Below are 26315 nucleotides of genomic sequence, written 5' to 3' on the forward strand. Positions count from 1 at the left end.
GGAGTCAAGTAAACAATAAACACTTGATTTGGTCTTGTCCCGCTCAAATGTGCTAAGATCCAGGAGTAATATGACATTCTCAGATCAAGTGTGCTCCTAAAAATTCTTAATAATGTCAGACTGAGCTCTGAGGTCTAGGCTATATTATTTGTGTTGCATTAGAAACCACTCTTTTACTGGAGTAATATTTTATTAGTGTTTCTCTGCTTTAACTTAAGTAGCCTACAGGTTTTGTGTACACCGTCCACCATGAATCAACATTTATTAATTTATCTTGCCATTGTGGGATGTAGGCTATGTTGTATTGCCTGTGCATTATAATGAAGACAACTCCGAACACATTTCCTATCATGTATGCCTATGAAAGACGATCGAGCCAATCAGAGTAAGTATGGGGTGGAGCGACAGGTATAGCCCCGCCCTGTTCTGCAGGCTGCAGCCATCCTTCTCAAAATATCAGCACTCCCAGAAGGCCTCTCCGCCAATCAGATTCGAAGACCTGAACTAACCAGTGTACTTTCCCCCGAACTGCATTTTCAAAAGCTATATGCTACATTACCACTAAATTTGTAGCTAATCAAAGTTTCTCTGTGTGCATTAGAAGAAAGCATGAAATGAGTACAAACACAAGCTCACATATTTTTTTTTTCTATTTGTAGCTACATAAATATGTTAGTGTACCTTTCAGATACTTATATTAAATGTACTTTACATATAATGTATTTGTCTTTTTCACTTGAAACATACAGTACTAAATAATTGAATATGCAAGATGCTTACCATTGACAAACCTGAATATAATTAGATTAAAGCATGCACTTCCGTCAAAAACAAGTCAAAGGGCCCTATTTTAACGATCTAAGGGTGCAAGTGCACTTAGGGTGTGTCTGAATCCACTTTTGCCAGTTTAATGATGGGAAAAATCCTGAAATCCTGAAAAAACAGTCCTGGAGGGCCACTGTCCTGCAGAGTTTAGATCCAACCCTAATTAAACACACCAATCTGAACAAGCTAATCAATGTTTTCAGGATTACTAGAAAAGAGTTTTTGCCAGGGTTGGAGCTAAACTCTGCAGGACAGTGGCCCTCCAGGACCTAAGTTGCCCATCCCTGGTCTAAAGGTTGTGCCTAATGAGTAATGGGTGTGTTTTGGTCATAACGTGCAATAAACCAATCAGAGTCTCATCTCTCATTCCCTATAAAAGTCAACTGTGCTTGCGCCATGGCGGATTCGCTATTTACATGACGGAATTTGAGAGCGAAAAAAAAAACCCTGACGACTTCTCTAGCGAAGAAAACGCACGCAAACAGACCATCTACGTGACAAAGTGTATGCGTGTTATGGACCCGCCTATAGGCGCATATTAATAACGCGCTCTTTAAATAACAACAACAACAACAAAAAATATTGCACCATTCACTTTAGAGCAGGTTTCAGTTGCCTCAAAATAGCAACGCGTCAGCAATAAGCCTGAACACACCTCTTTTTCAGACCAGCACGCCCATGGGCGCACAAATGGGCTCAAATGCATTTTCTATTTAAACAACAAAACACACTTCCGTCGCCCCTGGCACTGCATTGCGCCGGGTGTATGATAGGGCCCAAAGGCAGAAGTGTTTCTTTCTTTCTTTCTTTCTTTCTTTCTTTCTTTCTTTCTTTCTTTCTTTCTTTTTTTCTTTCTTTCTTTCTTTCTTTCTTTCTTTCTTTCTTTCTTTCTTTCTTTCTTTCTTTCTTTCTTTCTTTCTTTCTCATTTTATCAGTTCTAAAGCAGCATATCGGGCTTCTGCTAGAAAAAAAGATCTGGAACAGGTGGTGCTAAATAAGGCACAGGGGAGGGAACATTATTATTTTCCCTTGCTAGAGTCAAGGACAGCTCGGTTTCAGCACCACATCATGGACAGCACCACTGATCTCAATGTCAACATATAGACACATTAAAGTACTCAAGCACAACAGATACATTTATTTACTATTGGAACAATCAAGCGACTGATAAAAACAACAGAGCTCTTCTTAATAAAGTACAATTCTGAAATTCTAATTATCCAAACTAGTCAATATAGATAAACCTTAGTATTTGCACAGCTGTGTGATAATCTCAAAAAAAAAAAAAAAAAGATTTTATAGAAACCCTCTAACCAAGAGGGGTTCCTTAAATGAGTTTCATTTGTTCAATTTAATTAGTTTTTAACCATTTGCCTAAAAAGCTTTTATCCTAAAATGGGTCGTTGTATTTGGATATAAAGTTTACGTTTTTTTTCCTCTTTCTTTCTTTCTGTTAAAAAAAATAAAAAAATAAAAAAACAGGACTCTTTTTTATCAGTCAGATAACCCTAATCGTGCTTTTTCCCCCTACGAATTAAAGTGTAATGCAGTGCAACCCAAAAGTCTATAAGAGAAAGTCTGAAAAACTGGCAATAAAGAACTGAATAAAGTTGTAGAATTCGGAAAAATAAAGGACATTGCTTCCATGAAGCACAAGATGCTCTTTGGAACATTATCATACTAGAACATCAGGTATTACACAAAAAAACGGACATACCAAACAGAAAGACAATCTGAAATTCATTTTAATATTTTATTAAAATACTTTGCTGATGATAGAATATGAAGTTTTAGTATAAAAAAATGCAAGAAATGTGCAGAAGTATTTACTGGTCGCGGACTCACGGATCCCTCTATTCAAATCCACAGACATTTTCAATGCATTAACCTGAGTGTCAATGATCAATAGATGGCAGCATAGCATCATTTTAAATCGAGAATGAACTTCTCTCTCAAAGTCGAAGAAATACCATCGGACCAACGCATTTTGCCACCATTATTTAACATTAATAAATATTGATAATAAATCTTAACTGTGAGACATGTCTTTTGATGAGTGCTGCACTCTTTTCCAGAGAGTGTGAGTTTGAACGTGTGCATTATAGTGGTTATGGTGTGGGGGGTGCAGTAAGAATGATTAACTGGCTTTTATATTAAGTTAAATATTCCTGTCACGAGGTTGCCTAAACACAGTTGTCATCCAAACAGATTCATCCACATACCCCCAGACATAAATGTCCTGCTCATCCTAACATTGCGATCCTGAGAACAGTTGCTTCTTATTAACTATGATATTACAGCTTGCAAGTCAGTGATGTTGCCTTGAATGTGTCACCCAGGAGACCCTAAAGGAAATGTGTATATGATTTATATTAGAATTTGTCGTAATTTGGAACCATTGCTAATCGAACATGACTCCTAAAATAACCAAATAGAATCTTACTGGATTAATTGGAAATTCAAACTGGATGCTCTGATTATTGAGTTATAGCCTACCAATTGGATATTGTGGAATATGAAGGCCTAACTCTTGTTAAGCTTTTTGTATTGGAATAATGTCTTGCTACTGGGCAAATTAAACCGAGGAGCTACAGGAGTTTTAAAATATTGAAAGAGGTTTTTTTAATTTCTTTGGATATCAAGTACTGGTCTCATTAAACTATTTTGAATAATAATATTACTGTTTACTAAATATACGCAATACTGTTTTGTTATATTATAAATAATATATTGTATTTAAGAGAATTAAAATTCCGTTATGATCAGACCCAAATTATGAGCGAGATTTCATTAGGAATCCCATTCGCATTTTTTATGGCATGACATACAATTTTATGGCTACTTTTCCAGGTATTTCTTCCGATCGTTCCTATTAAATCATATGGCTCACTTAAAAGCGACTTTATGAGGTGATGTTTTTATGTGGACCCATAATGGTCTGTGGACTGCCGCACCAGACTGTAGATCTCCATCCATATTCCCCTGTATCACACATGATGGTTGAGTCCAGCGCCTTCCTCTAGATGCGGACTGCCTCATCGCTCCATTCTGTCTCCACGGTTTTGAGCGAGGGAATCACTTTTGGTTCCAACACCACCGTGTCTCGTCTCTGCAGTGGACATTCTCGGTGATATGAGAGCTAATATAGACGAATCCGTGTGCCATCGGCGTCAGATGTTCTTGCCAAAGCTGGATCTCTATGCATTACTGTGATCGGTGAAAATAAAACGCAAGACACCGTGGCGCTGCGTGGAATTACAGCGGACACCATGGGCTCATTGAAGCACATCCTGCTGCTTTTCGCAGGTTTTGTTGCCGCAGCTCACGGTAAGTTGAAAGTCTGTTTTATAAGCTGGGTGTCATTGCCATTATTCCCTTTGAGGAATAGGACTGCTCTTGGGTATTTCTGCAAAAGTCCTTTCAGACCTTGAATATACGTGGATGTTCATTTTGCATTTGACGAAGCCATATCAAAACTTGTATATGGCAAGCAAAAAGTGTTTGAATAAGTTATGGCACAATATAGGCCTATACCCTATATACATATTACCTATAAATACACGGGGAGGTGACGCTTAAATTTTGTGAGCATAGACACCTTCTTAACTTCAATCTGAATGTCTGATTGCATGAGAGACAATATTGCTCCCGAGAAATCCCTAGGATATTGCATTTTGATTGATTATAAAATCAATTATTTTATTTTTTTATTATTATATTTGTCACAATGCCTGTTAGACTTTAGGGTTGAGCAGGGGAGGGAGAACACGCGCTTCATTATTTTCCTGAGAATTACATCATGTGTATTACAAGCAAAAAATATCAATAAATAAAAACAAACACAAAACACGAAGGCTATTTTACATCACACAGATGTGTTGGTATAAACTTTTTTGGATCATAGACAGCTGTGTTGTGTTAAGAAAGGCCTTATAGCCGTCTGGTCTTCCAACGGTTTCCATTGAGGTTCTACGCATTATTTTATTTTAGTATGTCAGTGGATTGACTTTGCAGGCTGTCAAAATCGAATTTCAATATTTACAAAGTATATTATGTGAAGGAGCTACGATTTGATATTCAGAAGGAAGAATTTGAACATAAAACATCCGACAATGAAATTGATAGGAGCCTGATGTTTATGATGAGGTAGCTCTTGTAACACTTGTAACTAAGGCTATATGGAGATTTATACATTTAGTTTGTTGAATGCATTGCGTCTCTATTTGATCTATTTATTTATTTATTTAACTTTTTTTTTTATTACAGACAGGTTACACATTTCATAGGATATACGTCTTATTGTTGTAGCTACAACTATTGTAGGTTATAAAGGTGTGTGTTTGCAAGGAATCTTTTAGCTCAACAAATCGTTCTCCTTTTTAGCTTCCATGCAATGATTCATGTGTTTCATTTTGTTTCTTGTAAAATCTACAGTATTTTACAATTTTAGTCAAGTTTTTACGTTGTACTTTAACAATACTTACAGTATTGAAAAAAATACTGTAAACAATATCATACTTTATTTCTACAGTGCATACTGTATGTATATAAAGGCACCCAGCATGCAATGCAGCATGGGTATATTATGTTGTGTTTTTTGATACTTGTTGGTTTTATCTGTGCTGCAGAACTTATTTTTGGTTCACCTTAGCAGTTTGTTTTGTTGGTTTATTTTGTAATACAAATGAGACAGATTACATATTTTGTTCATACTCAGGCTACGAGTATGAAAATAATTATTTTATTTTATTTTAAAGTTAGTGGAATTTAGTTTTGCCCCATTGTGGATGTTACTGTGTAAGATGTTCCACACTGTAAAAAATTTCTAACCCTCCCAAATAAAAAATTTCAAGTGACCGATAAAATCTAAATTTTTCAATTGGCCCAAGTGAAATTCTTGTTGCAATAGTCTGTTAACATTGGCTCAATGAGAAATAATACGTCAGACTAATTGAAAAATTTAGATGTTATCGGTCACTTGAAATTTTTGGGGATGTATTTTTTTTTTACAGTGCATGTGTCTGAATTATTAGATTCATTTTGAGCAACAAATAAGTTAAAAACTTAAAGATTTATTTCTAATAGTATAATATGACCTTCATGTCGTCTTTGCCACCATTGCCCTTTGTCGTTTATCAAACGTAATACATAGTTGTATTTCACTCTCATTTTTTTTTTTTTTTTTTGTCTGGCACAAAGTCACAGAACACAGCCCTGGAAGTGTCCGGCATTAGCAAGCAAGACACAGAAAGACCAAAAGATGCACTGCCCAGCTGGGTTAGACAGACAGACAGACAGACAGACAGACTAAAGAGAGATGCACATCAACTTAACTTTACTGACATCAAACTTGGAGAGGAGAGAACCCAAGTCTACCTGATAGCTGTTCCCGCAATTCACTCTCATGGTGTTTTTTTTCCGCTTAATTTTCTCATTGATGTTTTAAACTTTGATTGACACGCTTTGACACGAGGGGAAGGAGGGGCCTTGAGTAATTTGCAGGGCCCTACGCAACTTGCGTATTGTGCATATAGGGCTGATCGGCTCTGCTGTTCATACGATTTACTGTAATTGTTTCAGTTGTTTTAACGAATCTGTAAAGTATTCAACGACTTGCTCATAACACAATACACTTTCTTGTCACCACCTACTGGCGTAACAATGTAATGTACAGAAAAAGTCACTGAACAGTGAACGATTCTAAACAAATAGTTTAGTCAACAGCTTATAAGAGCCACTGAGATGAATCAAAACTGATTTTGATTATTGATTTTCTTCTTCTTCTTCTTCTTCTTCTTCTTCTTCTTCTTTTCTGCCCTAGAAGTGTATGGGCCTCAGTGACCATAAATCGTAGAGATCCCAAAATTGGCCGGATGGTCCCAATTATACACCATTACTCAGGCGCAAAGACGCATACCCGTTCAACACTAGGTGGCTCTATAATTATGTAGTTTGCATTTTGAATCATAACTTAGGATTCCTAAGAGCTAGAAACAAAATTTCCACCTATACAGTATTTTGCTTTTTCCATATTTCTGAATTTTGAATTTAAATTCTGAATTTACATTCTGAATTTAAAAAAACAAAACAAAAACAAACAAACAAACAAACTACTTTTTCGAATTCCTCCTAGGCTGATCTTCAACAAAATAGACACACAGCAGTAAGGGATGGTGCTAGCAAAAAGTTTGTTGTGCGCATCCTAACATTGTAATCCTGAGAACTGTTGTTTCTTATTAACTATGATCTTATAAACAATTTACAATGATACTACAGCTTGTAAATCAGTGATGTTGCCTTGAATGTGTCACGCAGAAGACCCTAAAGGAAATGCGTATATGATTTATATTAAAATTTGTTGTAATTTGGAACCAGTGCTAATCGAACATGACTCGAAATAACCAAATAAAATCTTACTGCATTAATTGGAAATTCTAACTGGATGCTCATTTGATTCTCATTTGATGAGTTATAGCCTACCTATTGGATATTGTGGAATAAGAAGGTCTAACTCTAGTCAAGGTTTTTGTATTGGAATAATGTCTTGCTACTTGCTAGTTTTTCGAACTCCTAGGCTGTTGGTCCGATCTTTACCAAAATAGGCACACAGCAGCTAGGGATGGTGCTAGCAATTGTCAAAGCATTGAAATGTTCATTAATTGATACATTAAATAGTCTTAAATAATAGACTGTTATATTATTATTATGTCTATATCTTGTCTGCACAAATTTTAAACTTCTCAAAACATTTAGGCATTTCAAGGCATTTCAACTGAAAGGTAAAGGCTGTGATATTAATTAATATTAATGATATTAATAAGGAATCTATCTATAGATTAGGAAGCCTAATCTATTTCGGTTTTCATCCCTTTGAATGGAAATAAATGCATTGATAGTTCATTTGTATAGCAAAAAGTTTGCTCAAAGGTTTGGGATTGGTAAGATCTTTTATGTTTTTAAAAGAAGTATCTTATGCTCACCAAGGCTGCATTTATTTGATTAAAAATATAAAACACCCCCAGTAATATTGTGAAATATCATTACAATTTTAAATAACTGTTTTCTATTTGAATATATTTTAAAATTTAATCCTGTGATGCAAAGCTGAGTAAATCATTACTCCAGTCTTCATAGAATGAATGAATGAATGAATGAATGAATTAATTAATTAATTAATTAATTAATGTGGCATTTATATAGTGCTTTCATATGTACTACTGTACACCCAAAGCGCTTTACAATCGTATCAGGGGATCTCTCCTCAACCACCACCAGTGGTCGGTTTGTCACATGATCCTCCAGAAATCATTCTAGTATGCTGATTAGCTGCTCAAGAAATGTTTATTATTATTATCAATGTTAAAAAACAGTTATGTAATTTTTTCAGGATTCTTTGATGAATAGAAAATTAAAAAGAACAGCATTTATCTGAAATAGAAAGCTTTTGTAACATTATACATTACCGTTCAAAAGTTTTCGGTTTTTGGATCAAAAGTGACAGTAAAGACATTTATAATGTTACAAAAGATTATATTTTAAATGAATGACATAGAACTTTCTATTCATCAAAGAATCCTGAAGAAAAAAATTGTACACAACTGTTTTCAGCATATATAATAATAATGTTTTTTGAGCATCAAATCAGCATATTAAAGTGATTTCTGAAGGATCATGTGACACTAAAGGCTGGAATAATTATGCTGAAAATTCAGCTTTGCATCACAGGAATAAATTACATTTTAAAATATATTCAAATAAAAAAAAGTTATTTTAAATTGTCATAATATTTAACAATATTACAGTTTTGTCTTTTTGTACTTTTAATCAAATAAATGCAGCCTTGGTGGGCATAAGACACTTCTTTCTTAAAAAACATAAAAAATGTATATATATATATATAAGAGACTATATTTAAAATTTTTTTTTTTTTACTAAGCACTATAAATGAAGGACTGTATCACTGATACTGATATTGATGTCTATTACATTAATTGTTTTCCTCAATTTTAGCCATTAATTATAGCCATTTAACATTACAATATAATTGAAAACTATACATTTTAACAATTGATTAACATTAATGAAACAGACAACAGCAGGTTTATTAGGCTGCTGTCACTTCAAGACCTGACACACATGAAGCGGATCTGACATATATTTCCTGACAACTCATTATGCTCATTTAACACTTTTAAACTCATTTAAGACTGCGCATACGAATATAATCGACAAAACAGGAATTTTACATATTTTTGTGTTTTTTGTCCGTTCAAGTTTAAAAGAGAACTCAGTGCAGTGCTGGTGCGCTGTCTGTGGCATTCTGTGCGTGTGTTTCTGGTGTTTGTTCCGCTTCACAGATAGCGTGCCAGTACAGATTAGGGTTGCGTGGTATACCGGTGACTTGACTTAATTTCGATACTTACGCTGCTCTTCCGAAGTTCACCACTTGGTGGCTGTGTGCAACCCAAACTGACAACCCAAACTGGCTTGTGTGTGCGTTGTTGGTATGAGCGCAAAGAAAACTCTCAAGAGCTCCCAAGTACTACTGAATGATCTTAAAAAGACGTGGGGCAAGTGATTTCCGTCAGCTGTCCCGACACGCTAGCGAGAGTGTTGTATAGCAGCGCACAGCTCGCTTAAGCTGCCTTTCCACAATTTCTGACATTCGCATATGATTGTCGCATTTTTCCCTTTATCGGCAGTCGCACAGAACTTTGAAATTGGTTGTGAAGCAACCGTTACCCTCGGCGTATTCACAATGGTAAAATGAATGATTTTAATTAATCTAATGCATACGAATATATCCACACAAAACAAATAACCCCCTGTACGACTAAAATAAAAACATAGTAGATTTTATAGAGCTAATCAACATAAATAATTTTTATAGTTATAAAACAATTATTTCTGCCATAATTATTAATAACCGCTGTTTTACAGAAATAGAGTTTACAGAATAACGTTAAAGTGGAAAAATATTGGCAATTCTAACTTCCCACTCCCACTAGTCTTGATTAGAATACATCCGTGACATCCGGTCGGCCGGTTGCATTCGGTCTAGCTGCAGGCCTGCAGAAGTTCAAATTGGATCAGAAATTTTGATCTCGCTTGATGTTTGTCGGAGATAGTGTAAAAGCGGCTTTATAGTGCAGGCGCAATGTCTTTTGAAGCCAGAAGCAATTTGCTCATTTTGAGAGATAGAGAGGGGAGACGCAGTACTGCTGAAATTACTTATCACACAAAAGTTTTCAAATGACTGATTTAACGTGATAATCTGTGTTGATTAAGTGATATACACTTTATAAACGTGAAACTTGCGAGAATGAATAAAATTACGTGCAATAGCCGCGCCAAACTTGTATTAGATTGTGGTACTATACCGAAGCCAAAAGTAGTGCAAACTGTAAGACAAACTGTAATGCAGCCAATAGGCCTACATGACTGAAAAAAATAGATGCTGCGTTAATTGCATATTTTTTAAGTGTTAAACTGAAAAAAATTAATCGCATGCCCTAACACGTTAATTTTGACAGCCCTAATAAAGGTTATATGTGTGTGTTTGTGTGTGCAGCTTAATCACAGATTATAAATCAACAAAATTTATAAACATATCCTTGCACAAAGCATGTAAATAAATATTACAGGAAATGCAGTCTTGAAGCCTGCTTACCTCCATTACCTCACTGCTAATGTACTTGTGTGAATGAACAACTTTGCTCCAACTGTCTCCTCTCTTTGTCTGTGAACTACAATTCAAAGGCTACTTTCTGTATTCCCATTATTTGCAACATTTTAGAGGACATGCTTTTTCAAAAGAATTAGTGATGCTGCAGGCACTTCCACTGCTTCGCAAGCCTTTGAAAGAATCATTAGTTTTGTCACAGCTGTGCCATCAAAGTTAATGACAATGACTGCTGCTATTCCTTGTTCAAAGGCATCTGGGGAGTTTTCAGGGACAGACATTAATTAATCTAGCTTTATCAGCCATGATGTGCAAAATAGCAGAAAGCAAGAAAGTTTATTTGTTGTTATTTATTTGTTTATTTTGTTGTAGCATATTAGATTTTTTAAAATGTTTTTACTTGACAATTTGAGTCGATTTTGGACAATGGCAAGCACTGAACAATTATCTTTATTGCTGTGTATGATCCTTACAAAAAGATAATACTCATTAACTGGAAATCTTCAGACTCCACTTGCTTTAAGACTTGGATGAATAACATTTTATACGAATAGAGAGTATACTGCACGTTCCTTTGAGCCCAACTACACCACTGATTTGAAATAAGGTGACCACTTGGTTATTGCTCTGTTGCAGGTCAGCAGACATAATTTTTGGGGACACGTGGTAGAACGATAACTCATTATTACTAAACAGTGTTAATTAAAATATAAATATTGATTTATGTTAGATGAAAAGCCTATTGGAGTGATTTTGGATGATATTAAACTTTAAATTGTGACTGGCTCTGTGTGACTGGCACTCAATTTGCCTAGGTTTAAGTGATATAATATGGGACATATTCATGCTAAATTTCCTTAAGCAGTGACTAGATTGTGCAACTTTAATAGACTATACAAAGATTATACATGCGTTTTTAATGGATCCAGTGCATATTAAACTTGTTTTTGTCGGATGTTTTTGTCGGATCTGGTAGCTTCGAGCAGAGCCTTCTCATCCAGTATGTGTCTGTAGAAGTCCTGGCAACTTACTGTAGCTAACCTTCACCAGTTCACTTTTGATGAGGTTCACAATGGCTCAGCTTCTTTGCTCTGTCCATGCATCCGTCATCAGCGAAAACACACTCTCCGAATGCAAAAAAACCCAAAATGGACTGGCCTTGAATTTCTTTGTTACTGATTATGTCCTCATTTGTTTCATTAGTTTCACCTGTGTCTAGTTTGGTTACCTTTGGTTACCTGTGTTTAAAGTGTTCTGTGTCAGTTCTCATTTGCATTAAATGATTTTTCATTAACAAAGTTCGGGGGAGGCCTATATATACACATAGCCAACTCACCTATGTTCCTCAACAGTTTTCAGCATCCCTCCGCCACCCCGACACCTTACTCTTGGCTGGTTCCTATCACAGCCAGGAATACGGGGGGAGTACTTTGCTCGATACTCCTTTACTCCTTTATCTGATAATTTGTAAGTGTGAACTTGTGAAGTGTGGTTCTATCAGGATCACTATCATCAAAGATGATTGACAATTAGCATACAGTTTGGATTGGCGGTATGGTTCTGTTCTGGGCAAGAACTCCCTGCCCGAACATAAGTGTATTGCAGATATCATTATATTCAAGGAAAAATTGGTCTGTTTCAAAAAGGAATATCAGAAGGCCAAGTCCTGACTGGAGAGAGGAGGACCTGGGGATGGAGGAACGTAATTAACTCCTGAGCAACGTGATAAAGCTACTGATAATATAGAATGGGCCTTATTTATAGGGATGCTGTGATAGGCGTTGCATTCCTATAGTTAGACGTGGATCAGCTGAGAGTCAGCTGACGTGAGCTTGACTGACGTGAGCTGCCAGAACTAACGCTACGCTTGATATTGTATTAATCTCGGAGTTATCACCTGTGTTCATTCATAGTGTTTTGGATTATTATTAAAGACTGTTTGTTTATTACTTCATCTCATTCATGCGTGCTGATCATATGGTTTTACTGTACTGAAAAAAATGTTTAGTCATTTTTACTTAGAAAATGTACAAGGTTTTACTGAAACATAACTGCCAGTAGATGTAACCCGATTTCTCCAGCAAGGTAAAATTACTTAAGTTTGATATAATCTTTTTTGTTTTATATGATGAAAGTCCTTTTCCACCTTGATGTAAATACACTCAAAAAATAATTCTTTACCCTTACTTAATTGAAGACATTTTTAAACAACTTAATTTAGTTCATTAAAAATAAATCAATTTAGTTGGTTCGACAATTTTTTGTCACGGTACGTGGTATTGAAGCACACGAAGACGAGGAATAATAACGAGAACCGACAAACACTAAGGGAGAACTGAAGGCTTATAAGCATGACCAAACAAAGGGAACTAATATGTTGATTAACAAGACACAGGTGAATGAAATGACTAATTAAACTAAGGAAAACTTGGTCACAGGACAGAACCAAAAACACAATGAATGGGGGGAACACAGAACAATATGATGTTACAGTAAGCCCCATCTCAAAAAGGCTCGTCCTCGCGCCGTAACTAGTCCAACTGAGGAGGGAGGGGTCTCTGGAGGAAGGTGTGAAACAAGAAAATAAACCAAAGATTCTGGGATACATTATGAAGTCCATGGAGGAGTGGAAGGTGGGAGGAGCCAGTAGCAGGAGGAGCTGCATGTAGAACCAGAGGCCAGCCAGGAACGAGGCCCCAGGGCGGAGTCGAAGGCGGGAGGAGCCATGGTGGAGACGACTTGATGGCAAGCACCAAGGGGACGACCGGCGGAGATTCTGCCACTGAAGATGGAGACCCAGGTGGAGATGAGAGGGCGATGAGCCCACGTGAGACCGACGAGGTGCCGCGGCGATGGGTGTCCAAAGTGTAGCCAGATAACCAGAGGACAAAGGCAAAGCCAGTGGGAGGGCAGAGCCAGACAGAGCCAAAGGTGCAGGCGGGACGATGTCCAACCAAAGCGGAGCCGGAGGGACAAGGGAGCCCAGTGAAGCCGTATGGCAGATGGTTTCCGGTGGAGCCGAGGGAGGAAGGAGCCAAGGCAGAGCCGATGTGTCAACAGGCCGCGATGGAGTGATGGACACAGAGGCTGGAGGCGGAAACAGGACATTCCGCTGTGCTGGATGGAGCTGGTAGCCTGAGGACAATAACTGAGTGCAAGATGGCGCCAATGTTTGTGGCCGGCCGTCTGGTGCTGAGCAAATTGTTCATGATTTTACTCCTTGTGTCACTGTTTATGCAATGTATTGACTCTCTGCTGGTTTATGATCGTCAAACGCTGATCGATTTCCGTCTCGCGTTGGAGAAGTCGCCTAAGTGTGACTGGGATGGTCAGAAAACTTTTCTCCCTCCCCTCTTGCTAAACATACCTGCTCATCTTGTACGCAATCCGGCTTCCCTTGTCCGTAGAGGACGCTCGAGACACTGTGGGAAGCGCAGCGGCCAGCTGGTGAGCTTGAAAGCTTACCTAGCGGACTATTCTGCCTGTGGAGCCCGGCGTCACTTTGGTTCGCCTTTGGTTCACTATGTATCCTGGCGTGCTATGGATCCTGCCGGGACCTGGTTGATACCGATTGTCGGCTCGGATTGCACATATTTTAACTCCCCGAGGACTACTGGTCGAGGAGGAGGACTTGCCGTTAATTTTAAGGAAAAATACAATTGCAGGCAGTTGTCAATGATAAAATTTTCGAGTTTTGAGTTAACAATGTTTGAATTGGGCAAATTTCAGCCCGTTTTGTGTGCTCTTATCTATCGACCTCCTAAATATAACAAGCATTTTATCAGAGACTTTACTGAATTATTGTCTGAAATAATTAATTGTAGGAGATATGAATATTCATGTATGTTGTCCCACAAATCTGTTGGCTAAAGATTTTTTTAGAACTAATTGATTCATTTAACCTTATACAGTTTGTAAGTGGTCCAACACAGATTCATGGCCACACATTAGATCTTGTCTTGTCATGCAGTTTGCCTATTTTAAATATTGAGATACAAAAGGCTGTTTTTTCTGACCATGCACCAATTTTATTTGATGTTTCCCTTCCAAACAATACTGTTAAGCAATGTGCTCCACCTCGTATCCGTAGGATGATTAAACCTGCCACTGCTGCACAATTTTCCGAAGCATTTAGTAATGTTATAGACAATATAGAGCCGTCTGCTTTCCTATGTACAGATGAGCTTGTTTCCTGTTTTTCATCCACCTGTATAAATATTCTTGATAAAATCGCACCACTAAAGCCCAGGCGCTCCAAACCTAATTCTGAACCGTGGATTAATGATTTAACTCGAGCGGCTAGGCAAAAGTGTAGGAAAGCTGAACGCCAATGGAAAAAACATAAATTGCAGTTTTTTTATGATATCTTAAAGGATTGTTGGCATAATTATCAGAGAATTGTTAAAACTGAAAAGGCTAAATACCTCTCTGATGTTATTGATAAAAATGGCCATAAACCTCATGTTCTTTTTAGAACAATTAATTCTGTTCTTCATACCCCCCAATCTATAATGCAGGAAGAATCTACTGCGCCTGTGAAAAATTCCTCCACTTTTTTGTGGAAAAGATTACCACTATTAGAGCTAGCATTTCACCTCCAGCCTTTGATCCTTCCATTTCCATAGAATGTGCTGCAGTCCTCATTGAGTTTGAGCCTGTTTCCATCTTGACCCTTAATGATATTGTTACACATTTAAAACCTTCAATCTGTCCCATTGATATCATCCCACCACGTATTTTTTAAAGAGGTATGGAACACTATTGGACCAAACATTCAAGCAATCATAAACAGTAGTCTGACTTCTGGTTATGTGCCACTTTGTTTTAAAGAGGCTGTGGTGCAGCCCCTTATCAAAAAACAAAATCTAGACACTTCAGTTCTTTCAAATTATCGTCCGATTTCTAAACTTCCTTTTGTGTCCAAGATTTTAAAGAAGGCAGTCCTAGTGCAGTTACAAGCCTATTTAGATCTGCATGGTATTCTTGAGGTGTTCCAGTCTGGTTTTAAAGCATTTCATAGCACAGAGACTGCACTTATAAAAGTTTTTAACGATCTTTTGATTTCAACAGATTCTGGAGATTCTACAATCTTGATGCTTTTAAATCTTACAGCAGCATTTGATACGGTTGACCACAGTGTTCTTATCTCGCGTCTCGAGCACAACGTGGGGATTAAAGGCACTGTATTAAAATGGTTTAGATCATATCTCTCAGCGAGAGTGTTTAAAGTTGGGTATGGGGGCTCTACTTCACCAGCAGCACCAGTGACATGTGGAGTACCGCAGGGTTCTATTTTGGGACCGATTCTCTTCTCCCTTTACCTGCTTCCTTTAGGTTCCATCTTAAAGAAGCATAACATTAGTTTCCATCTGTACGCAGATGATTTACAAATCTACCTGCCTATAAAAAGTAAGGGTGAGGATTCGATAAAAAGGCTGTTAGATTGTTTTTATGACATTAAAGCATGGATGGCTTTAAACATTTTACATTTTAATGAAAGTAAAACTGAAATTATGATTTTTAGACCTAGCAGTTTTACTAGCACCTCCAAATTGGACCTGGGACCCCTGACGCCCTACGTCAAGTCTATGGTAACGAACCTTGGTAAAGATGGATAGTGATCTTCACCTAGAGAAACAGATAAACTCTGTTGTAAAAGCTAGTTTCTTTCAACTTAGGCTACTTACCAAATTGAAGCCATTTTTATCTTTCAAAGATTTGGAGAGGGTTATACATGCTTTTATCACCACTCGCCTGGATTATTGTAATGCTTTATATATATAGGAGTTAACCAGGCCTCTCTCTCTAGATTGCAAAAAGTTCAGAATGCTGCCGCTCGACTCCTTACAGGAACCCGTAAACGAGAGCACATTATGCCTGTTCTTGCCTCTCTTCATTGGCTACCAGTTTGTTTTAGAATACAGTTTAAGATTTTATTGTTTGTTTTTAAATCTCTTCATGGTCAAGCCCCAGCTTACATAGATGATCTACTGAAGATGCATGCTCCTCTGAGGTCATTGAGGTCCGCTGACCAACTACTCTTATCTGTTCCTAGAACAAGACTTAAAAATAGGGGAGATCGAGCATTTTCAGTCGTGGCCCCTAGGCTGTGGAATGATCAGAGTGGCTCCCAGCCTTGACAGTTTTAAATCACGACTTAAAACTCACATTTATTCATTGGCCTTTAAACCAGCCTGAGAGTTAATTTCTGCATTTTATTCTTTTAGTTTGTCACTTGTTTAACTGTGTTTTGTGCTCATGTTATGTGTTTATAATTTATCTGAAATTATGTCAGTGTCCAGCACTTTGGCTAACCTCGGTTGTTTTAAATGTGCTTTACAAATAAAATTGTATTGTACTGTATTGTAATAAGCAGATCCTTGCTGTGTGTTGGAGATGCAGAGGAGCTGAAGGACAAAAGTGAAGGCGGGGCTGAGGAACAGGCTGTTTGAAGAGGTGGGAGAGGGAGGTTGAGCGGGCAAATTAGAGATCCCGGATATGCTGGATATACGGGAAACGTTGGAGACTCAGGAAGCGCTGGAGACTCAGGGGGCACTGGAGATTCAGGGGTGTTAGGTATCACTTCTTCAAACCAGTCAATAAGGTTCTCCTCAAACAAATCCTTTAAATCATCAAAATGTCCTCCAGAGACCAAATCAGACTCATACACAGCGTCAGGAGTGTGGGCAGGGCTATCCTCCAAACGCTCGAGTTCCATAAATACTTCCTCAATGACATACGCCATTGCCGGCTCACGCACCGGGTCACAGTTAGGGGCTCAGGCTCAGAGGCGATGTCCTCTCCTGTTCTCTCATCCAGTTCAGCCTCTTGCATCACGGCAGGCCGATCTCCCTGGTGGTGGGCTCAAGCAGAATCTCCATCATGTCACTCACTGGTAGTTGATGGCTGGTCTCTGGCGGTGTGTTCGCAGTGGGGCTGGTGACGATCCTTAGCAGTGCCGACGGTGTAGGTTGAACCGCAGTTCAACAACACCCACTCAACGAACTCTGCGACTGATCCTCGAGGACCCACACCAGGCAGGCGAGCCTTTGTGCACTTGTTCAAACTGGCCAGATAGAAAGCGAACAGGGAATGGTCTGGATAGTGCATGAGGCTCACCAGAGAGAGGAATCCACAGGTGTGGGCCTCGAGGCTCTTCTGCTCCTGCTCCAAGCAAAGCAGTAGCACAGCAGGTGAATCCATGCTGATACGGTATCGGTCAGTTCTGTCACGATACGTGCTATTGAAGCACACGAAGATGAGGAATAATACTAGGAGATAGACTTTAATAACAATATTCTGGAAACAGGGATAAACGCAGGATTAAAACAGACACGCTAACATTAACGAGAACAAACACTAATGCCGAGTTCACACTGAATGATTTTAGGCCTGATTTTCACGCAGTGTGAATTATCAAAGACGCGATCTGAGAGAATCGCAGACGAGTCGCCGACGCCTGTGAGATATTTGGCATGCTAAATATCTGGACCTGTCGGCGATTCAAAATCCTATTGTGAATGTGTTCTGACTGAAAACTACATCGGCGATGACCTACAGCCAATGAGAGAGCAAGATACAGGGCAGCGGGATGTAATTTTGATCACAAATCTTCTTGCAGGCTATCATTTTTAATAACAATTTCCGTCTTGCGTGAGAACTCCGGTCTCACGCACGTGTGATCTTGCATTATTTCCTTATCACTTCTCGCATGCGTTTGGTTGTGAAAGGTAGTTTGCGGACCAGACAGAAGTTGTTGGTGGGTCTTTATTTTGTAAAGTCATGCAATATGAAACCTCATGTCGCCGATCCATCATGCAGTGTGCACACAGCAGCAACTGAATGTTACCCCAGATAGTCGTGCAGTGTGAAAAGATCAGCGACCTGACTACTAATTTTTAAATCAATTTTCTAAGGCTTAATATTCTAACATGTACTAAGCATTGAACACTGAGTGCCCACAAGCAAAAAAGCGCTACTCTAGTCAGAACAAGCAATCGTGTCTATGTTTCTAGAGTTTGATGTGTACATAAACACCACTGATCTCTCAAACTTCTCTAAAATATGTTTCTTCGATGAGCATCCGTTATTAAACACTCACAGTACATTAATTTTGACAACTACGCAAATATATGAACTGAGATCATGCAGAAATACGATGTTATAGTGATCAGTGATCCGAGAGCACACATACACGGTTTGTTTGCACTTCAGTCATAACGGGCTCATTACAATCTAATCTTCATTACAATCGTCATCCATCAAAACTTTTTTTGGCGACACTGGTTTTCTTTATCCAACTGAAAGATGTAGTTTGCATATATATGTTCATTAATAATTATAGATAATAATAATAATAATATTATATTAATATATTTAAATTCATTTTAAGTTATCTCGCGGCCCCCCTGGAGAATCACTGAGGCCCCCTAGTGCCGCGGCCAACAGGTTGAAAACCACTTTTGTAGAGTTTGTTGGTTTTATCTGTGCTGCTGAACTTATTTTTGGTTCATTGGATTCATTTTGATTAAAAATGTATTAAAATAATTGTTTTATTTTTTATTTGTTGAGTGTCACCATTGTTGTGTTTTGCATGTTGAGTATAGATGCCTATGCATTAGGTGATACTTATAAGAAAAAAAATCGTGTGTTGCGAGATTATGCCACATATTTAAAATATGTATTTCAGCAGTTGCTTCCCTAATGTGAAAGATCCATCTACAAGTTATGAACTTGAAATTATTGGTAAATCTTAATGCTTAATTTATGCTAAAATAAAATCTTCATGTTCATGCTAAGTATAGTCTGACAAACTTAAAATCAACCAATTAGCTTATTTCATGTTCTAGCTTGTCATCGTTTTAACAAATATTTTCATTTGTCATACTTCTGACTTGGCTAGATAAGAATTTTGATCCCAGATCCCAATCAAATGGAACACTTATTATCATTATGGTGACTTAAAAAAAATGGTAACACTTTACAAGGTTCATTAGTTAATGTATTAACTAATATGAACTAACCATGAGCAATACATTTGTTACTGTATTTGTTAATCTTTGTTAACGTTAGTTCATAAAAATACAGTTGTTAATTGTTTGTTCATGTTAGTTCACAGTGCTTGAACTAATGTTAACAAGATTTTAATAAAGTATTAGTAAATGTTGAAATTAACATTAACAAAGATTAATAAATAGTTCATGTTAACTAATGTAGTTAACTAATGTTAACTAACAAACCTTATTGTAAAGTGTTACCAAAGAAAATGACAGTGGTAAACAATTACATTTCTTACAGTGGCATGGTTAAACACAACTTTATAATGTGAACTCACAGTAAAAAAAAAGATCAGTAAATTACTGTGATGTTACCATCATTCTGCTGTTCATTCACAGTAATTTGTAAGAAAATTACTTAGCATGCCTTGATTGCACAGTACATTTCTTACTACAGCAATTTATTGTAAAATAATACTCTTTAATCCTTTACATTTCTGCCATTTTGTTTTTTACAGAATATGTCTTCGTCAGTTTATTCACTTGCAAGAGTTAAACCTTGGAGCTTTTAAATTGGTGGAAACCTTTAAATTTCTACAACAACAAATATTCGAATGCTTTTCATTACAAATGCAGTGAAATGCTTGAAACACCTGTCCACAAAACGTTAGAAATTATCCAACTATGAAAAGAAGTGAACCTGGCACACGTTGTGTTCCTAAATGCAATTTAAATTCTCAGCACCTGCTGAGACGCTGAAAACACTGGAGGACCGTGCGCTGCACAGGTGTATATCAGAGGTCTTCAATCCTTGGAACTAAACTCTGCAGGACAGTGGCCCTCTAGGAGCAGGACTGAAGACCTCTGGTGTATATGAACAGTGTCGCACTTCACTCAATGAAGCACGTCAGACTATATAGCATACTTATCTAATTAAATTGCAGCTTTTTGTGATTTGATAAGCACACTAAGCCGATTTTAGTTTGACTTTGAAAAAGCAACGACAGAAAACACAGCGTTAGAGATATTTGATGTTATTATGAAAAGTTATATATATTCATTATTTATGATAATAAATATTGTCAGCTGATTATAAAACTGTTGGGTGACAAATAATAATTGGAAATGAATGGGAAACACTAATAATGTTCCCTTGTGTAAATTCAAAAAAAAAAAAAAAACTTTTAAGTTTGCTGTGGGCTAACACACATTATTTGTTCTTTAATTTATTTAATTTTATTATACGTATGGTGTGTTTTTGCTTGCTGTTCTTCGTGTGGAAATTACCCTGTGGATATTATTAAATAATGTTTGAACCTTTATCTTCATATTCGTGCCTTTATATGCAGCATAGCCGTTACACACAACAAGCATTAATCGAAGGAAGAGATATTTCACTGAGCAATCTAATGAAATAAAAAGAGCATTTCAATTTGTTTTGTCTGTGTTGTGGAATCCTAAACTTTTATCCTGAAGGTAGAAGATAGTGCTCGAGGTGCAGCACGTTCACTATCACTAGTGGTGTTGTGTGCAAATGTCAGTGTCCTCTGATGGTATTTATTTTGAAATCTCTATCAGTCAGCAATATTATTAAATAATATTATTAGATTTAAAAAAAAAAGAAGAGCAGACTACATTTAAAGGGTCAGGGTCATTTAGAATTACATCTATAAATTAACAGCATCATGTTTTCACATCTTACATGTGAGAAAACAAGTAAAGGGCAGCCTTCAAGAGGCCAGTTTAATATGGTTGGGTAAAAATCTTTTTAGTCACAGACCTATCAATATTTTACAGGGGACATCAAAGCAGACTAAAAGAATAATCAATTGCTATAATAATTATGAGAAATAAACAAATGGAGAACAAAATAACAAAAAAATTGTGATTCTAGAGGAACTTTTGCCCAACATGAAATCAAAATTAATTACCAATTACTTAATACAAATTCTTTCATAATTTAAAAAAAGAAAAAAAAAGAAGGACACTAGGACACTTTTAAAAAGAGTACTCATTTTGGAAAATTATTTTAGAACATTTTTGAAAATATCAAAACCTACACAAAGGCTTCGAAAACATATATCTTCATTGAGTCTGTAAGGAACCTTGCATTTTTTATGATGACAAAATGTTATATTGATTTGTGTAATTCTTATAACCACTAGTGATGATGTCTGTAGTAACCATGGTGACAAACAGGCTGGGAACTAGGGTGACAGAACTAAGAAACAAACTAGAAAGCTAACCTAGAAACTCAGTGGACTGTTGTACAAAGCTGGTTTCAGTTGCTACCCAGGTAAATTCGAGATTAGTTTGAGCAAACTCTGGTTTTTCGGGCTCAAGAAGGTGGATTGGTTTTTAGTGGTGTTCATCGCTATGGTAACTTATGCTACACGGCTAACCTGCTTCGGAGAAGGTTTTATTCTGGGTTAGAGATCACAGACCCAAACTGGACCAATCAGTACAGTAAGATGTGATGCAATAAAGCCAGTATACTTATTATAGCCTTTAATTGACAATTAATATTAAACTTTGTTTTTAAATGAATATAAATATAATACATGCATTCATATTTAATGCTTTTAAACAACGTGTATTCATTTGAGCTCTTTGTGAATCTATAATTATTAGGCCCATTTCTTTGATTCACATCATGAATTGATATTTTCTTTCAGCTGCCTTCTCAAACTTTCGCTGTATAGCAGCAGTTTATTCCTGCCTTGTAAACACTTTTAATTTCATGATAATTTTCAAAATGATCTCTTAATCTTCAAAAGAGAAGTGAATTGCACCATCTCTCACGCAAGAAGTAAATCAAACTGACGCTCTCCATGTTCCGTGTGATTGGCTGTTTGCAGCACGTGTCACACTTTCAGGTGCATGCGGTTCAGAGTTAATCGCAAACTCTGGATCAAACCTGAGTTGACAGAGAACGTTTATACCGAGCTTTGTGAGACTGCTGAACCTGATCTAAGCCTGGATCTAAACCTGATCTAAACCTAAACTCTAAACCTACTCTGAAACTCAGAGTTTGTTCAGCTAGCTTTGTGCAATAGGCCATAGGCCTTGTCCACACTAATACGTCCACACTGAGACTGCATTTCTATTAACAAAAACTAAGCTTTTTGAAAACGCTCTCCAAAGTGGTTACATTTTTTATTGTAGTGTGGACTATGAAAACAGAGGTATTTGAAAACAATGACATGTGACGCATATTCATGTTTATATATTGTGCTTGTTATGTGCTATTCACTTTCACACAGTTGCTCAAATATGTTACTCTTCGTATCACTGTCCTGCAAAGATGACAGAAAATTTACTCGCATTTGCTGTCCTGCGGCAAAACACGAGAGCAGTTGCATTTAGACCAAGCATATGCAACCTGGATAACGTACATCAGTGAATGGTGAGATATGTTGCTAAATAAAATGATCCTGTTAGAAGAATTGTTTCGTTGTCTTGTTCCATCTGTATCATCTCAGTGAGCTTTTATGAGGGTTTACGCACGTGCAGTAAGGTGAAACGAAAACGCCGTTTTCAAATGTATCCGGATTAATTTAGACGCATGAAATGATTAATGTACACAAGTGGAGACGAATTAACTAATCAACAACAGGTCAACTAGGTCACAATGGCTAAATCTGAAATTGCCCCCTAAACCCTTATTCACATTCCCCAAGTTAGTCCACTAATACTGTTCACTTGAATGAGTGAATAAAACCAAGTGAGCAAATTCGGACAGCCGTTGAGCGTACATCAGTTGTACACTCGTTATTGCGGTGCAATGTGGGATAGAATAAGTGCACTCAATAATGTCCACTATGGTTTCGGACACCACTACAAATGGCTGTCCAATACCCCCTATTTGAGGGTATTGGAGGCAATTTCGGATTCAGCCAATGAAAACACAGGAAAGACCAGACATTTTATATTTTTAAAAGAATAAGTTGTGCGATCTGAGTGTAATGTTTAAATGAAAATGTATTACAGTTTAAATTTATATTAAATATAATTACTTTAGAATAAACTTTAGAGTGCTTTTAAGAACTTTAGAGTGCACTTAAGTACTTAAGTTCATATTTATATACAATTTCATAATTTTTGTCTTTGAAATATGGTTGAAGTGTACTGATGCATGCACTGACATGCATTTATGGTAACCTAAAATATACTTTAATGCCATTTCTATAGAAACTTGTATGTCTATTATTTGTAACTACACATTTGTGATTATAAAGTTGCAATTTAGTACATTTAAAATATTAACTTTAAATGTAACATCGAATAACACACCACAGTTAAAATTATAATTTTATATTTTTTAAAAGTGTGTTTAAGTGTGTTGAGAAATAGAGCCATGAAAGTGTACTCTCTAAGAACATTTATTTAATTAACATTATATTATCTGTAAGTACAATGTTTTGAAATATATATACTTTTAACATTTGAAGTACATTACAAGTGCACATTCGATACAATTAAGCACACTTGTTTTTCACAAGGGAATTACTTGCTCTGCCTATATAAAATGACTTTCCTTTTTAGCTGACATAACATTTCATGTTGATATTTTAGTAATATAAGTTGACATTGAATGCTATTGGACAGAAGGGCTGTATCTGAAAAGAGACACACCCGTCCTCAAATGTCAATGAAATTAATTTAATTTACATACACATAAGCTTTAAAATGCATTTTTGATCATCCAAGACAAGTATAGTGTCAACCAAATGAGTTGTCAAACTACAAGAAGTGATGAAACTGTCCAGCCTCATGCAGGCCTCACATGCAAATGTGACATTCAGGGTTTTAAGACAGCAGTGATTGAGCAGGGGCTGATGAGAGCTTTGTTTTTAAAACAGGCCCTTATTGACTCAAACACCCTAATTAAACTGAAATGTCACTTAGTTGATTCATATGTATTTGCATTGGCTATTACATGCAATTTTCTTTGATATTTATTAATGACTGGCTTTACTGTGTTTTTTTCTTTCTTTTAGCCATAAAGTCCTTCCACCAAAGTAATACCATTTGCAACTCATTTCAGTTCAGTAAAATGTGTTTCTGAGTGAAAAGGGATAGTTAAGAAGTAGAGTGGGTCTTTATTTTTTTGGATTTTTGAAAAAGTAGGCATTGGTACCAGAATGGTAGCAGGTGGTTTGAGTTGAAGGGGAGACCAGGAATTAGAGTCCGTTTTGATTTTTATGTTGACTTTAATTCATAGCTTTGGTAAAAAATACAGTGGCAAAATGTGGATCTATCGCTGATGAATAAAGCACTTCTGTGCTTAAATGGTGTCTTGAGAAACTATGTTAAATAAAAGGGCTATGTAAAAAATTTAAATTCAACAAAAGTCACACCCCATCTTTAAATGGTGTTGATTAATCAGGTAGATACAAAGTCTGGAGCCAAGAAACATTTATAATTCAGTGGACAGCTGGCTCAATGTGACAGCGCAGCCTTTTATTTCAAGTTTTTGACAGCTCTTCCTCAACTTTCCAATTCTTGTTCGCACAGATTCTTTCAGTCCCAAATGCTGTATGGCAACCAGTTAAGGTTGTTTTGGTTTCTAGATGTGATGACCCATTTAGGTGCAGAGTACAAGTGCAGATCTTTCACACACACGCACGCACGCACGCACGCACGCACTCACACAAACACACACACACGTACGCACGCACGCACACACACACACACACACTTATATGTATATATATATATATTATTTATTTATTTTTTTTATTACTTTTTGATCTATCAATGTGATTTGAAGGTTATGGAGCTCAAGAACAGAGAGGGAGATCGACTAAACACCAAAAATAAAACACCTTTTATTTATTTATTTATTTTTCTCTGAAATGTGTCACTTTGGTTTTTAGTGGCATTGCATATTGTCTCCATCTCTATATTTTCTGCATAAAACACATATGTCTGACATTCGTTGGTCAAAAACCTTGTAACTCTATTTGAACTTGATTTTGGTAAAATATTAATAATATAACAACTCATGCGAGTGTCTGACAATATATAAAGCCACAATATCAACTTTGACACAATTCATTATTTTAAAAAATACAGTGTTTTTTTCCATTTTCTAAAAAAAGTAGCGGATTTGGACATTTTGGACATTCCCACCTCCGAGAGTTTCCGACCGATAGCAACGACATGTTGTAATTTTTACATTAAAGGAGCAAAGGTTCTGATATGACTTTTGTGTAATTTATCTTTGTTTTTTTTTTTACATCACAAAAAACAGACATTTTAACAGTGTATTATGAAGTGTGTGATTGTCGATGCAGCATGTTGTGATATTGCTCGACAACCATAAGCAACTGTTTTATACATACAAGTTTAGAAATACCTTAATAACAAGTGCATCTTTGCTTTGACTTATTTGGGACACATACCACTCTGTATTTTTGCATTATTTCATATATCTTCTCTTTCAGTAAATAGTGTGCAGCAGTCCTCATATCCATGCAGGTATATGTATCATGATATAAACTGCATGTAATGGAAAAAATGTCTACTGTATCTTGTGTTTTCCAGGTAGAATGTATTGCTCACTTTGTGAAAGATTCATTTGAAGGATGTAACATGTTAACCTTGTAGTGTTATTGAAATTATACATCCATTGAAAGGCCGGTGGATTTTTGTTGAAGACAGGTGATATAATAACTTTGGGATCAATGTGGATTCAGTCACTGTAGAAAAGAAGAGATTTGTTATTTCATGTTGATTTAGAGCATTTCAGAGACTGTCTGTTTGTTGACAAAGGGTAGAGGAAGGCAGAAATAATGCACACAATAGCA

At 36.7% G+C, this 26315-nt stretch overlaps 1 protein-coding gene across 1 annotated transcript in view; it reads left to right on the forward strand.

Moving 5' to 3' along the window:
- Positions 1 to 3888: 3888 nt before the first annotated feature.
- The window catches only part of LOC311069532 (CUB and sushi domain-containing protein 1), a 684283-nt gene continuing 661856 nt past the window's right edge, over positions 3889 to 26315 (forward strand). Inside the window, exon 1 of the mRNA XM_084092746.1 lies at positions 3889 to 4152. Within this exon, the coding sequence (XP_083948872.1) occupies positions 4095 to 4152 (58 nt within the window). The 5' untranslated portion in view covers positions 3889 to 4094. The remainder of the gene's footprint in view (positions 4153 to 26315) is intronic.

Source organism: Abramis brama (genome assembly GCF_963993115.1).
Source record: "Abramis brama genome assembly, chromosome: 19".
Taxonomy (NCBI): Eukaryota; Metazoa; Chordata; class Actinopteri; order Cypriniformes; family Leuciscidae; genus Abramis; species Abramis brama.